Source organism: Pelmatolapia mariae, linkage group LG14 (assembly GCF_036321145.2).
Source record: "Pelmatolapia mariae isolate MD_Pm_ZW linkage group LG14, Pm_UMD_F_2, whole genome shotgun sequence".
NCBI classification, from domain to species: Eukaryota; Metazoa; Chordata; class Actinopteri; order Cichliformes; family Cichlidae; genus Pelmatolapia; species Pelmatolapia mariae.
In genome coordinates this window covers 15305232-15319850 of record NC_086239.1, presented here as the reverse complement: position 1 = coordinate 15319850, position 14619 = coordinate 15305232, and the positions used below count along the sequence as shown (strand labels likewise).

General features: G+C 40.6%; 2 protein-coding genes across 2 annotated transcripts; one reads left to right on the top strand and one right to left on the bottom strand.

The window, feature by feature from the left end:
* Positions 1–792: 792 nt before the first annotated feature.
* hmgn1a (high mobility group nucleosome binding domain 1a) lies at positions 793–4540 on the bottom strand. Its single transcript, XM_063492410.1, has 6 exons — positions 4332–4540; positions 3272–3301; positions 1897–1926; positions 1762–1800; positions 1552–1668; positions 793–1458 (listed from the first exon to the last, which is right to left on the bottom strand). Exons 1-6 carry the CDS (start codon positions 4344–4346, stop codon positions 1396–1398), a joined length of 294 nt encoding a protein of 97 aa, XP_063348480.1. The 5' UTR covers positions 4347–4540; the 3' UTR covers positions 793–1395.
* A 408-nt stretch (positions 4541–4948) lies between these two features.
* On the top strand, positions 4949–8806 carry get1 (guided entry of tail-anchored proteins factor 1). Its single transcript, XM_063493804.1, has 5 exons — positions 4949–5170; positions 5637–5802; positions 7099–7166; positions 7338–7452; positions 8469–8806. The coding sequence occupies exons 1-5, from the start codon at positions 5081–5083 to the stop codon at positions 8540–8542; spliced, it is 513 nt and encodes a 170-aa protein (XP_063349874.1). The 5' UTR covers positions 4949–5080; the 3' UTR covers positions 8543–8806.
* The last annotated feature ends 5813 nt before the right edge of the window (positions 8807–14619 follow it).

Genomic DNA, 14619 nt, shown 5'->3' with positions numbered 1-14619 from the left:
CAGCTATCTGGGAATACCGTTTCCAAGCCACCTCCATTCCATTGCTCTGTGCTTCAGTTCTGATGGTCAAGCACCCATTGTTGGTACTTTTGGCAGTGGACGGGGGTCAGCATGGGCAGCCTGAGGTTATTAAACACCATATGCAACAAACAGCAACAGACTGTGTATTCTGACACCTTTCCATCAAAATTAGTATCAACTTTTTTGGCAATGTGAGCTACAGCAACTCACTATTGGATCTGACCACGCAGATCAATTAACCTTGACCACCCATGACCCTGTTGCTGGTTCATCATGGACCACTGCAGACCAGTAACGCCCCACAAGAGCTGAAGTTTTGGAGATCGACTGACCCAGTCATCTAGCCATCACAATATGGCCCTTTCACAGACTCACTGAAATCCTTACGCTTGTCCATTTTTCCTGCCCCCAACACATCGACTTTGAAGACAAGATGTTCATTTGCTCCCTAATATAACCCACCCACCATCAGGTGCTATGATGGAGATTTAATCACTGTTATTTACTTCACCTGTGGTCATAATGTTATTCCTGATCACCATTTTTATAAAGTGATCTTCAGTGATTCTCTTATGAAATTAACTGAGAAATCTAAAAAATTATAAAGCAACAATTAGTAACTTTCTATCACAATTTCTAATATCTATAATTTAAGTGGTTTACAATAGAAACATCTGAAATAGGTCATTTAAAATAAATCCCTTTGGCCAAATACAGTACACAACTGCTGAGAAATGCACACTTAAATCAAAGTCCTCACTTTAATTGGTATTTTATACCATTTATAACAAAAGGAAACTTGTTTTGTTTAAAGGAGGAAACTGTACATTAGTAGAGAAATCCCCAAACCAAACAGATTTCACAATAGGAAAAAAGTCAGAAGTACAACTCTAATGCATTTAGTTTAAAGCAAAGCAGAAAACATGGATCGATCATATTGGTCTCAAACACACGATAACATAAAAATTAACCCAATGACTTCCTGTGATGATAATGAAAATGAGCAAGGCATTACTTAGCATAGAACACAACTTTCAAACGATTACCCATCCAGCACAGAATTTTGATGCATTTTCCAAAACAGGTTACAAAGTTCCAAAAAGGTACCTCTGAAATGTCTCGGGTAAACAGGCTTTAAAAAAAAAAAAGAAAAGAAAAAGAAATTAAACACAAGACAAAAAGATCACAAGGACACAATAAACTTTCCCTTCACAGAAGCCGTGAAACTGAATGGAAACCGTACTATTCTTAAAAAAGCAATCATATCCCTAAAAACACTGCTGTCTTAAGAAAATAGTAGATAAAAATATTCTCTGCATTTTACAACAAAGGAGGTACAGGGAGCATTGACGAGTTAGTTCAGTGGCAACACGACTACTCTGCTGCTTTCTCCTCCTCTTCAGCCTTGGCGTCCTTTTCATCTGCTGCTGCGGCCTGCTGGAGAATGGAGAAAACGCACTTTTATTTTGTTCTGTTTTGCGACAGTGTAAATGTCATGTGGCGCTCACAAAAGAGGGAAACTTAGAATACCTCATCAGCTTTGGCCTCTCCATTTTCTGCTGGCACCTCTTCCTTTTCTGCCTGAGGTTCTTCTTTTTTCTCCTCTGCCTTGGCTGCCTCTTTCACCTTTTTGGTCTTGGGGGTTGCCTGTGGTGTCAATAACAAACCAAGCATCATGAACCTGCTGTGCATTTTATATGGTTATAGCGGTTGTGTGCAATGGTAAGATTTGTCTTTTACCTTTGTCTTTTCTGGCTGGGGTTTTGGTTGTGTCTCTTTCTGTAACACACAATCATGTTCCAAAATTACAAACACAGCAATGAGAAAATCCAGAGATTAACCTGTCAAGGTCTTTGCTGAGCTTTGTAGACTTACCTCTGACAACCTCTGAGACTTTCTCCTTGGCTGAAGAAAAAAAGAATAAAAAACACAGAAGGCCACATTAATTCAGTTAAGCACTCCAGAAGAGACAGAGCCCCCCCCCCTCCCCCAAGCATTTATGATGGAAAAAAACCAATGTTACTCAATGAGAGGTGTTACAATGACACAGTGAGCCCACAAAGGGAAGTAGTAACTTCCAGCATGTGTTTCAGACATGCCATTTTATTTACATACCACCAAATCACAACAGGGCACCTAAGGATGCTTTATACCATAGGTGTCAAACTCTGGCCCGCGGGCCAAATTTGGCCCACAGCTTAATTACATTTGGCCCGCGGAGCCATACAAAATTACTATTAGAGCTGGCCTACTGGTATTATACAGCTAATATATATATTGTTTAGTATTAAGCTTTGCTTGTTCCATATTCAGTTTTTCAGCAAAACTTGTTTGAGTCCATAAGAAAAGATTCATTCTTATATCTGGAGGAAGATTTTTTTTCAGTAAATATTAATGTTAGCCCACGACTTTGTTCCAGTTTTGAATTTTGGCCCACTGTGTATTTGAGTTTGACACCCCTGCTTTATACTGTAAAGTAAAGATGTTGCAATAATAGAGAAAACCCCAACAATCAGACAATCCCCAATGTCCAAGCACTTGGTGACAGTGGGAAGGAAAAACTCCCTTTTAACAGGAAGAAACCTCGACAGAAACGCTCAGGGAGGGGCAGCCTTCTGCTGTGACTGGTTTGAGGTTACAGGACAGGGGACAAAGACACACTGTGGATATAATTGCACTCTGTATGCACTTCATTATTTGTCCTTAAAGGGAGCAAAGATGAAACTTTCCATTCTGGGAGTTTTGATTCGTGCTGCAAATTTAGCATTAGAAATATCTATATTGCTATTATTCAGGTTTATAATCAATAAGGAAGCTGGATAAATATTAATTGCCAACTTAAGGAGAAGGGGTGGAATTAAACAAGTGTGCACTTCTTCCTGCTCCTATTCAATATGTATACTGAATCAGCATAGAGCGTTATCAGAGTGTAATTTGCTTTATTCTGTATAGTATTTTTTTGTCCTTCCTTTTTTCCCCTAAATGAAATAAATTGAACAAATAGTTTACCGTTTTAGGGCATTAGAAACACTAAACTCTTTACCTGTGCACTCAATTTAAGACAAATCCGGTAAACAAGAACAATTTGGGCTGCACAAACTCAACATAACTTGCACTTTAAACCCATCCGATTTACGGTCAGTCTCAAAACTCCACCGATTAGGACTGGGCTGCACTGAACTGGCTATGAAGCATCAATCTTATTCTGGGTATCAGCATTAGTTTTGAATTTATTAGTGGAAATACTAACCTCTGCACTTGCATCTGCATCAGTGGTAGCCTGAAAAAGACAAGAGAGTGAGGGGGGGGGGAAAAACATAACGAGCCAAAACCAACAACCATTCAAGAGTGAGCTAAAGTGGGTGTGTAATGTGAGGGGGGGGGGATGGTGAGGGGGGGGGGGATGGGCACCTCTCCTTCCCCTCAAGTCACAAAGAAATTATGCAATCCGTATGTGGGGAGGGTCACGTTTTTGAGCTGACTCAAAGGATCTGGCGGGTGCGAGTTTATTTCCCACAAAGCAACAGCAGCTCCGTGGACACAAGAGGAGTGGACTCGCTCCGCCTGCTGTCACTGTTTATATCACCAGCGTGACTAAACTGAAAAAATAAGACCATCCTCCATTACTAACAGAGCTCCGCTTGACATCAAAACGGCCAGATGTGTCGCTGTGCTGTCGAAGATCCATCAACTGCCATTAACGAGCCTAACCAGAGAGGGGGGGAAAGGGACTGCACACCTCAGGAGTGACGCGCACCAGCCTTCCAGTGCGCGCACACTCGCCTGGGGTCAAAATCTCCGCCAAATTTGGCCGCAAATGCGACTTAAAAACGCGACACGTGACCGAAGGTGCAGCTGGTACCTGAAACAGCACGCGTGCAACCCAGAGCACAAGTAAATAAATAAATAAGGAGGCAATTACGAAAGAAATTTCCTCGAAATGCCAACCTGTGCGCCTCGACGGTGGTTACACCCCTTTGTTTCAGCGCACAGTTGGTGACTATTAAAACTCAGCCGGGCACACGTTTTACAAAACAGAAGCTTTAAACTGGACTGGAGGGAAGAGAGCGAAAAAAGCAGTGCTAAGTAAAAAGGCGCCACTTCCCTGTATCAGCGGAGTGAGACACGACAGACCTGAGCGCAGGCAAAGGTGGACTCCACGGCACGCACATGGACACGCCGTAGCGTGTTGCATTGCATTGCTCCTGCATACGTCTATTAACACCACAAAACAACTGCTACAGTTTCTTAAAACGTTATTTCTGCATCATGCCGACCCAAACGTAAAGCACACATTTCTTTCCACTTACTTTCTTCCTTCCCATTGTTGCTTAGGTTGCACGGCAGGAATTTAAAAAAAAAAGGAACACTGCCTTTCTTATAACAGTTACACAAACAAAAGGAGGAGTTGTTGTTGTTTTGTCAGCCCAGCCACCTCTGCCTACACCTCCACCAGCTGCAGTCTGTAACTTAACATAAACGTCCGAGCAGTACCAGAACTAGCTCAAACCGGATTGGATCCCCCTCTCGGTATATTTTATCCCTTATCCTACCAACCTACCAGGAAGAGAGAGCCCCCGCCCACTGCTTCCTGTGATTGGCTTTGAGGATGAGGCAGCATATTTTTGAAACACAACATCTTTACCTGTGTGGGCAGGACAGTGTGCCAATCAGTCAATCCAGGCCTTATCTAACTTTATAACCGCTTGGCTGGCTGCTCACAGGGTGTATTAGTTGTGTGTGTACGTGTAGGGTTTGAATAATGCATGGCAAATGGTGAGTTTGAGATATAGTTTACATAAAGAAAGAAGAATATTAAAAAAAATAAATAGTGCCTGCATTTTCCCCCTTTTCCTATCCAGTCCTTTATTATAGAGGACGCCATATATATGCACGTTACATTATTTCACTACTGCAGTGTTTAAAGACAGTCGTAATTACTAACAGCATGTCCCGTCTTTAGTGGGATAATTATTAAAGTCAGTGCACCAAGCAGTCCAGTCGCTCAACAGCTGCAACAAGGAGGAGGCTGACTGAGTGGAGGAGAAAGGAAACAAACATGGCGGCCGGCTATGCATGGTTCCTGGTGCTTGGCTCGGTTTTTCTCTGCAATCTTATGAAAATCCTTCTACCGACCATATCTTCCTTCGTGAGTAGGAGTTATTGTTTGCATATATGGTGGTTGTTAAAGTTGTTTGAATGCCGGTGTATTATTATCTGTGTCCTCGTCGGACACACGGTGGATTGTTGTTGACTAGCTTAGCCGTCTGTCAAGCTAACTTATAGCTGCTGTACCTCCTCAGTTATAGCTGAGCTACAACCAGAGGGTGGGGTTTCACCGAGAATCCGGTAGTTGCTGCATTTAACTGGGATTCCCTTTCCTCCTTTATCGCCAAATGTCCTGCTTTAATGTTAAGAAACTGTTTACAGCTTAGCTTTACGGCTAAAGATTGTTTGTAGCTCGAAAGGTTGCCTCGTGGAAATCCTCATGGAAAGTGTTAAACTGACATTCGTAGGTACTGATTAGACTGCCTAATGGGGACTACTACTGTAATTATAAACATTTCAATCAGGCCCAGGCTGCTCAGTGATAGTATTTTTTCCCCTTCTTAAAGCTCTCAAAGATGGTGCAGAAAGATGCTGAGCAGGAGAGTGAGATGAGGGCTGAAATCCAAGAGATGAAGAAGGAGCAGTCCTCCATTAGCATGATGGATGAGTTTGCTAGATATGCCAGACTGGAGCGCAAAATCAACAAGACAACAGACAAGCTGAAAACACATGGTGAGATGTAAAAGTGCCTACTGACGTTCAGAGGATAGATGGTGTGACAGGAGCCTCAAAATGAAGTTAACTGCAACAGAGTGATGAGCTCTAAAAAGTTAAAACTAATTGCTTTTTCTTTATGTAACACAGCAGAAAATATGTAGTAGATACTCTTAAAGGGCATATATTATGTCTTCCATAGATGTGAATGTCTATTAATGTAGATTTACATGTTAAAAATTATCAGTCAGAAGACATATTTGGGGGTTTTTTAGAGGTAAGTGACTGTTTTTGGCCCCATAGCCTCAGGATTAGCATCCACTTCTGTCACACCAACCCTCTGCATGTGTTCCTTCACTGAATCCATCAATCTTCTCTGTGGTCTTCCACTTTTCATCCTGCCTGGCAACTCCATATTAAACATCTTTCATCCAGTATGTCCATTCAGCTTCCTCTGCACATGTCTAAAACCATGTCTAAACCATGTTAGCTTGCCTCTAACCATATCTCCAGACTGCAGACCTGTCAATCTTGGTCACTCCCATCTTTAGTTCTGCCACCACCAGCTTGAGCTCCCGTCTTTTTGTCAGCACCACCGTCTCCAAAAAATACATCATAGCAGATCTTACTCCCATCTTATGAACCTTCCCTTTCACTCTTGTTGCTATCCTTCTGTCACAAATCACACCTGACACTTGTCTCCATCCACTCCAACCTGCCTGCCCTCTACTCTTCACCTCTCTTGTTCATTCTCTCTTGTTTTGGTTGGTTGACCCCAGACAATCTGGTAAAGAAACACTGTCTATTCTGTGTGATAAATTACTTAGCAATACAAAGGCTGCTAAAGACTGTTTCTTTGCTGTCCTATTCCAAAACCTGCACATTGTCAATTTTAAATTATTGTACAATCAGCATTACACCCAGGCTCTTCTCTATGTACTTAAGTCATTATTTTGATTTTATTCTGACCGCACTGTCTTGTGATTCTCAAAGTGTTGACTCTAGTCTTCACCTGATTCTTGAATAAAAAGTAATAGTGCTGTCTGTTTACATTTAAGCAAAGATTTACTTTGTGTAATGTTGGTATTAACAAAGACCATATAAAGAATGGACTAATACTTTCCCTGTTACTCTGTGACTGGTTAAAAAAAGGAATTTATCCTGGTTTCAGTTCCCTGGACATGGGATGGTCAAATAATAAAGTGAAACAAAATGACAGTTCCATCTGATTTAAAGGAACTGGCAGTGTCACTACAAAATAAAGAAAAATTAATATGTTGAGACTAACAGTTGCATATTTCTTGTCTATTGCAGTCAAATCAAGAACCGCTCAACAAGCCAAAATGAAGTGGGTTGTGAGCATTGTTTTTTACATACTCCAGGTAGGTGGAGGTTTCGAGTAGAAGCATGAATGTATTTTAATTTAGTTGTGAGCCTACAGCACTGGCCAAAACCTCCAGATAATAGTTTTTCAGTAGTTGAATCAGCTTATTTACTGTTATTGACACTATATGTCTGTTTTGGGTTTTTTTGTTGTTGTGTTTTTTTGTCAGGCTGCGCTGATGATTTCATTGATATGGAAGTATTACTCTGATCCAGTGACTGTGGTACCAAGTAGATGGATTGCTCCTGTGGAGCGCCTCGTGGCTTTTCCAACAGGAGTGGCAGGTTCGTGTTAGATAGCATAGCCTATAGTATACACTCAATGCACACAAGCTGCACGTCCTTGATGTGACTCTCCTGTTCTACCACATTCCAAAGCTGCAGTATTGACCTGAGATTTGGTGACCGTGAAGAAAATATCCAGAAGTACTGGTAATGGGCAGGATCTATCAGTGCTTTCATGTTGTTAAACCAAAATTTCGCCCAACCACGTGAATGTTGTAGCAGAAATCTGATCAGAACAGGCTACACTGTTCTGTTGTCCAATTTTCTTTGACCCCGTGTGAACTGTAGCCTCAGTTTCCTGTTCCTAGTGGACAGCATTGGCACCTGGTGTGGTCTTCTGCTGCTGTAGCCCATCTGCTTCAAAAGTCAGAGATGCTCTTCTGCATACCTTGGTTATAAGTAGTGGTTTGTTTGTTTGTTTTTTAATTTGCTGCTCAAAGCAGTCTGTTCAGACTCCTTTGATTTCTGACTTCAACAATCATGATATTTTCTTATTTTCAGACCATTCTCTGTAAACCCTAGAGATGGTTTTGTGGGAAAATCCCTAAAATACTCAGACCAACACATCTGACACTAACCATGCCGCATTCAGAGACACTTAAATCAGCTTTCATTCCCATTCTGATTCCCATTTTGAACTTTAGCATGTCATGTTTCACATAGCTTCATGCCTAAATTCATGGAGTTGCTGCCATGTGATTAGCTGAATAGATAATTGTGTTGAGGAGCAGTTGAACAGGTATACCTAATGAAGTGGATGGTAAATCCATAACAGCTTCTTTATTAAAAAACAAAACAAAAAAATTACACATAGCTTATAGTTTAATAGAAATCATGATGATTTTATTATCCACTGATAATAAAATCTAATTCATTTCACTTCAGTGCAGGTATTCTTCAATATGTAGATTTTATACAATATGATGCATGTAGTGTAAATCAATATGTGCTGTTCTTTTCCGCCTGGAGTCAAGCTCCATCAATGAGCTGTTTGTTTTGTTGTTTTTCCTTTTCAGGTGGAGTTGGAATCACATGCTGGTTGGTGGTTTGCAACAAAGTAGTTACTCTGGCTCTGAATGCTGTCAGCTAGAGTGTTTCCTAATCCTCTGCTCAACAGTTTCCTTTGATGACGAACGCTGCAGTTTTTGTTTTGTCGTTTTCAGTCAGCTGATCCTAGCAAAGAACGTTAAAATAATGCAGTGCATTTTGGTGATCTCGAATTGCAGCAGTAGTTTACTATAAAAAGTGTTATCATTGTTAGCATTGTTTTTATTTAAGTATAATTATGTGGCTATTTGATTGTGTGTATATTACTGTGAAACAGTGGTATGGAAATGTGGAAATTAATTTTTATTAAAAAGAAAAAAAAAAGATTTGTGTTTTGTTATTTTACCTTTACCTGGGAATGAGCCAACCAAAGCAAATTGGGTAGTAAAACATTACTGTAATGAAATAAAGATTGAAATAAAGAGTCTGGAGTAGGAAAACATTAGTTTACAGGTGTTAATAATGGAAAGTTTCAGAAAGTCTCACTGTGTGTGTTATGATGCAAAAAGGAGTTTCTCTATGGTAGCTGCATAATAATCATATGATGAGCTAGCCTGCACTTTCCTTTCAATTGCACTTTATTCAGTCTAAGAGCTGTGTGCTCCACCTCCATCAGTTTTCTCATCTGGTAGATGAAGCTCAGGAATTCTACTGAGGATCTCCACCTCAGAGCTTTCCTGTGGGCTCAAGTCCTCAGTGCTGTAAGCTGGTCTTCCACAGTGCAGGTTCTCTGTGGTCTGTTTGAAGGTGTAGCTGCTTCTGATTCTGGGGAATCTGCTTTCTTTTCTCTTCGGTGCTGCTCGATTCAGACACCTCTCTAAAGTGAAGGCCATTGTGCTTTCGTGCTGTGTTTGTCGCGTCTCTTCCAGCACCTGTGGGGCTTCTCCGTTATTTTCGTTTTCTGGGCTCTCATCTGAACAGATGTCTGAAAACTGATATTTTACTGTGGATTCAGGTCCACTGAGCGCCCGTGTGGGTTCTGGTTCCTCATTTTCTTTGATACAATCTTCTTCATTTAGAGGCTCTGGACTGTTATCTGAACTCCTGTTGTCACTGCAATCTGGAAGCAAATATTTCAATTTGAAAAATACTGAATAGCCTGAAAAAATGCCAAAACAACTTATGCCTCTGTTACTACGATCTCAACCGTTCTTTTTCCCCCCCTTTTACACTGTTTGGTTTCTTGATTGTATATTGTTAGAGAATTGTCACTTTGTTAGGCTTGAGTAGCTTACTTGCAGATATCTTTGCATCGTCTTGGTGATTCTCTTCTAAAGACAGATGAGCAGGACCCTCTCTCTCTAGACGTTTTATAACCAAAGACTCCTGCGCTGGACCGTAACGACCCTGAAACAAGAGAAAGATTTAAATTGGTTTGCTGATAAAATAATTTAAAAATGATAAAAGACAGCTATATGAGAAGGTTGTTCTGTTTTTGAGTAACTGAACCATATACCCAGTTCACAGAGCTCTCCTGCTGCTCCAGTCTCTGAACAGGCTCTGAATATTCATTCTCCAAAAGACTTGCAGGGCCAATGGGGAGCAGGACTAATCCATCTGTTTGAACCATCTTGTTTTCCTTGCCTAAAAATCAAAACCACTCAGACAGCCAATCAAGCATGAGCAAGCTGCGATAAGGCAGATTGTTTTTTTTGTTTTTTTTACCTCTGTTGCTCGACCCATTCTGGAATCGGTGGGAGTAAATGTTACGTTTTTCCATTTCCCGCTCTCTGTACTGTATGAGTAAAAAACATACCGCACACGATCATCAGTCAGCGCCTTTAAATTGTTTATATATATATAAGTAAGTAAGTAAGTAAAATTTATTTATATAGCACATTTCACAGATAAAAATCACAAAGTGCTTCACAATAAGATCAGACACACAAGTTAAAATTAATTAAAAGCCCGTTTGTATAAAAATGTCTTCAGCTGCTTTTTAAAGGAGTCAGTAGAGTCTAGACAGCGTAAAGACAACGGCAGGGAGTTCCACAGCCTAGGTGCCAGTGCCTGAAAAGCCCGATCCCCACGTGTTTTAAACCTAGTACGTGGGACCACCAGTAGCCTCTGACCTGAAGACCTAAGTGCTCGGGATGAAGCATGAGGTTTCAACAGGTCAGAGATATACTGGGGAGCTTCACCGTGCAGAGCTCTAAAAGTTACAACTAAAATTTTAAAATGAACCCTAAAATTTACTGGCAACCAATGAAGATAAGCCAAAACTGGAGTAATGTGAGACCTCTTGTTTGCACCAGTTAAAAGTCTTGCTGCTGCATTCTGTACAGACTGAAGGCGATCCAGAGCAGATTTGTTGAGACACGTAAAAAGACCGTTACAATAATCCAAACGAGAAGAAATAAAAGCATGAATAATCATCTCAAGTTCTGTCTTTGACACTAGTAGTCTGAGTTTAGAAATGTTTCTTAGATGATAAAAACAGTTCCGGACAAGTTGTTTTGAGTGTTTCTCAAGAGACATTGAACTGTCAAATATAACACCTAAGTTTCTGAGACTCGACTGAAATGAAGGGTCTAAAAAACTGATATGCTGCTGAATTTCTGAGAGCATGTGATCAGGTGCAATAATCAAGGTTTCTGTTTTATCTGCATTTAACTGAAGGAAATTGTCATTTAACCATTGTTTGATTTCTGACAGACAATTATTTAAACAAGACAATTTGTAAAACTCAGAAGCTTTGAAAGAACAGTATAACTGAATGTCATCAGCATAGAGATGATAAGAAATATTACTGTAACGTATATATATATATATATATATATATATTTATTGTATTTAATGACAAGTGAGTTTAACTAGTAACACCCAAGCATAAGGCCTTGTGTTTCTACAGTTGATCATTGGTTATTTTTCTATGAAAAAAAAATGCTAATCAAGACTTTTTCACTTTTTCTTCTCCCAGACTTATATGGCGGCGGGGGGGGGGGAGGTGCCTCATAATGAGCACACACATCTCCTTCAGCTTACCGCAAGTTCTCTGGTGAGCTGATATACTTGCTCTTGCAGGTGGATGGATATTTTTCTCGCCTCTTTCATCTTTCTTTGCTCTGTGACTATTTGCCGCTTGAATGAAGCTTGGCACAACTCAAAATTCTTCTCCATGTCCTAGAATAGAGTGAAGAGACAATAAAGAAGCAAATGTTTAATGTAAAACATATTTTTTTAGGATGCTATATCGTCCACCACCATTCTACTCTCTGCTCCTTCGTACCAGTATCTTCTTGTCCTTCTCCTCCAGCTCTGCAGAGGCCTTGGCCAGCCTCAGGGTGAGCTCCTCCCGCTCCAGCAGGTTGTGGTCCTGGATGAGCAGCTGCAGGTGCTGGAGAGTTTCCCTTGTATGCAACAGTTTGTCTTCTGTGCTCCTCAGCTGCCTTGCTAGGTTGTCACGGCAGGTGCGTGTCTCACGGAGCAAATGCTGAAGAGCTCTGGCCTCGTTTTTGTGCTTGGTTTCAATCTGAGAGCAGATATGGCCAATATTATGACAATAACTGAAACACTGGTGTTATTTGTGAAAGGGAAGTATACAGGCACTATAAAGAGAAAGATGAGGAAAAATAGCAGTATTTTGTACACATACAGTTAATTGATAACATGAATCTGAAAAGCAGGAGAGACTAGTGGGAGAAACCACAAACCCACCTGTGCAATACTGTTCTCTGAGTCTTGGAAGTACTGCAGTGCCACCATGTGGCGATGTTGCACGTTCTTCAGGAGTTTGTTCTCCGCCCTGGACTCACACAGCTGCTGCTGCAGACTCCACACCTTGTTCTTAAGCTCCCTGATGCACTTCAGGCTTGGCTTTGGAGTCTCCAGGGACCTGATTGGAGGCAAGCTAACCATATAGCAGTTTGTAGTAGGGTTTGTCTTTTGCATGCTGCCCCCATGAGCTTTATTACCTGAAGAGGAAGGAGGACACCCCAAAACATTTTACTCATGGTAGAGGGAATTGTATATAAAATATTTAGATATTGAGATGTCTGAGATATGAAAACTACCAAATACAAGTCTTCTAGACCGCTTTGATCCTTGCCACTGAAATGATGGGATGGCATCTGGTTTGTCCTCACACACAGAGGTGTATTGTGGATCATCAGAGCTACTATATAGTCCGGAGGGACTGGACCACCTAGAGGTGTCAGAGCTGCAGGTCATACCTTCACCTTGCTTCTCGTGGGCAACTGCCTTCTGCATCATCAGGCCCTGCTACCTCCCACTCACGAATCCTCTTTACCTGAGAGAAAAAGCACAGTTCAAAGCCAGACTGGGCATAAATAAGAATTTACACGAGGTAAAATAAATAATGCACCAGCCATAACGTTAATAAACCAACCTAAGTTGCTTCTGTGCGTGGCTGTCTTCTCAACCTCTCTCTGTTTCAGGCTGTAATGTTTAGCAGGCTAAACTATAGTTTGTTTATATACGAACAGAATTAGTTCACTATTCGTTGCTGGGGCTTTTTATTTATTTATTATTTTTTGTAGATGTATGTTCACGGTTGCCATGGTACCCAGCGGGTAAAGAAACAAAATAAAAAGAAAACCGTATTACAATAAAGTGACGGTAACTAGGAAAAAAACAGAACAAACAAAAAAGACCATTGTAGTCCTGCATGTAGAGGAGATTCTTTTAATATAAATGTTCAGTGTCCTTAATTTCTTATGAAAGGGAATGTAGACCACTCACGAAGAAGAAAAAAAACTGTTCAAGGACTCTAACAGGGTTATTGCGTATGAGACTTACTCGAGCAGGCTCCATTCTTACAATGAAACTAAAGTTTAGAAAATAAAAACTTCATGTGGAAAAACTGAACAGAATGTAATTTAGAAAGGATTTCACACTGAAAGGTACAGGTTGGCGGATCGAGCCAAATATCGATGACATCAATACCGACGCTGGTGGTGGTACACTAGCATGATAGGATCGATACTTTCTTTCTATCCTCTGAGTTCAGTATTACACTGAACTGTCTTAAATTACTGCAGTTTTTTTTCCATGAAAAACTATACCTCAAACATAAAAAAAACGTCTGACTGACTGTCAAGTCTATTTTATTTATAGCTCTCTGTACTGTATGAGTAAAAAACATACCGCACACGATCATCAGTCAGCGCCTTTAAACATCTGCAACACATCTCCAAAAACCCCAGTTTCAAAATACATGAAACACTGAATTGTTGGTTTCTTGTGTTTACTAATTATTGTGTAAAATAAAAATGACAGTGATCACAGTGTCATTAAAATGTGTTAAGAATTTGCAATCTGATAAGTCAACATATACTTATCTTGGTATCGACAATACTAGCCCTTTATTTACTTGGTATTGGATCGATACCAAAATTTGCAGTACCATACAGCATTACTCGAAGGACAAAGGGTTTGAGTGCCCAGGGAATGCAAAGTGTGGGTTGCCTAAACAGTACTATGTCAGTGTAATTGACTTGTCAGCCTATAATCTTTCAAACATCTCTTATGAATCAGTTTTTGGTTATATTGGTTATATAGCCCTTTAATACAGGTAAAATTCTCACTGACATTAAAAATGTCTTTGTCAAGAGAGATCAGGCTAGAGGGAAGCAAAAATCGCAACAAATATAACATCACAGGTCCAATAAGATATTTTAATAATTTTAGGATTAACATGTAGGTAAAGTAACGCAGAATCATACAGATTACTTGCAAAAACAGGTAATTTCTTTATTTTATGTATGATCCCTTTGTAAAACCTTTTCACCACAATATGTTTACCAATATAAGCAAAGGTGTTACGCAAAGAAAACATACAAAAACATCGGAATACAGTTTTTGGCAGCCGATCACTTTTTGGCACAACACCGGGTTTGAAAACCTGTCAGCCTATAGTGCTGGTCAGTGCTATTTCTGTCCATATATGCACTCAGCAGGGCGCTGGGAACCAGCTCCACTGCGCCCCCTCCCTCACCGACAGACAGCTGAAGTTGCCAATCAGTGTTTGTGAGTGGTGCTGCGCCCCTACGGGCCGACCCTCACTAATGGAGCCTGGAGACAAAAATAACCGTGTGTGTGTGTGTGTGTGTGTGAGTGAGTGAGTGAGTGAGTGGGTGAGTGATCGCTGTGCTATGTCTC

Bases quoted from the DNA above. Each gene is read 5' to 3' on its own strand.
- get1 (XM_063493804.1), top strand. From the start codon at position 5,081: ATGGCGGCCGGCTATGCATGGTTCCTGGTGCTTGGCTCGGTTTTTCTC. The intron at 7,167-7,337 runs GTAGGTGGAGGT...TTTTTTTGTCAG, and splicing joins TTGTTTTTTACATACTCCAG to GCTGCGCTGATGATTTCATT. The intron at 7,453-8,468 runs GTTCGTGTTAGA...TTTCCTTTTCAG, and splicing joins TTTTCCAACAGGAGTGGCAG to GTGGAGTTGGAATCACATGC.
- hmgn1a (XM_063492410.1), bottom strand. The intron at 1,927-3,271 runs GTTAGTATTTCC...TTTTTTCTTCAG, and splicing joins ATGCAGATGCAAGTGCAGAG to CCAAGGAGAAAGTCTCAGAG. The intron at 1,459-1,551 runs GTATTCTAAGTT...TCCATTCTCCAG, and splicing joins GAGAGGCCAAAGCTGATGAG to CAGGCCGCAGCAGCAGATGA.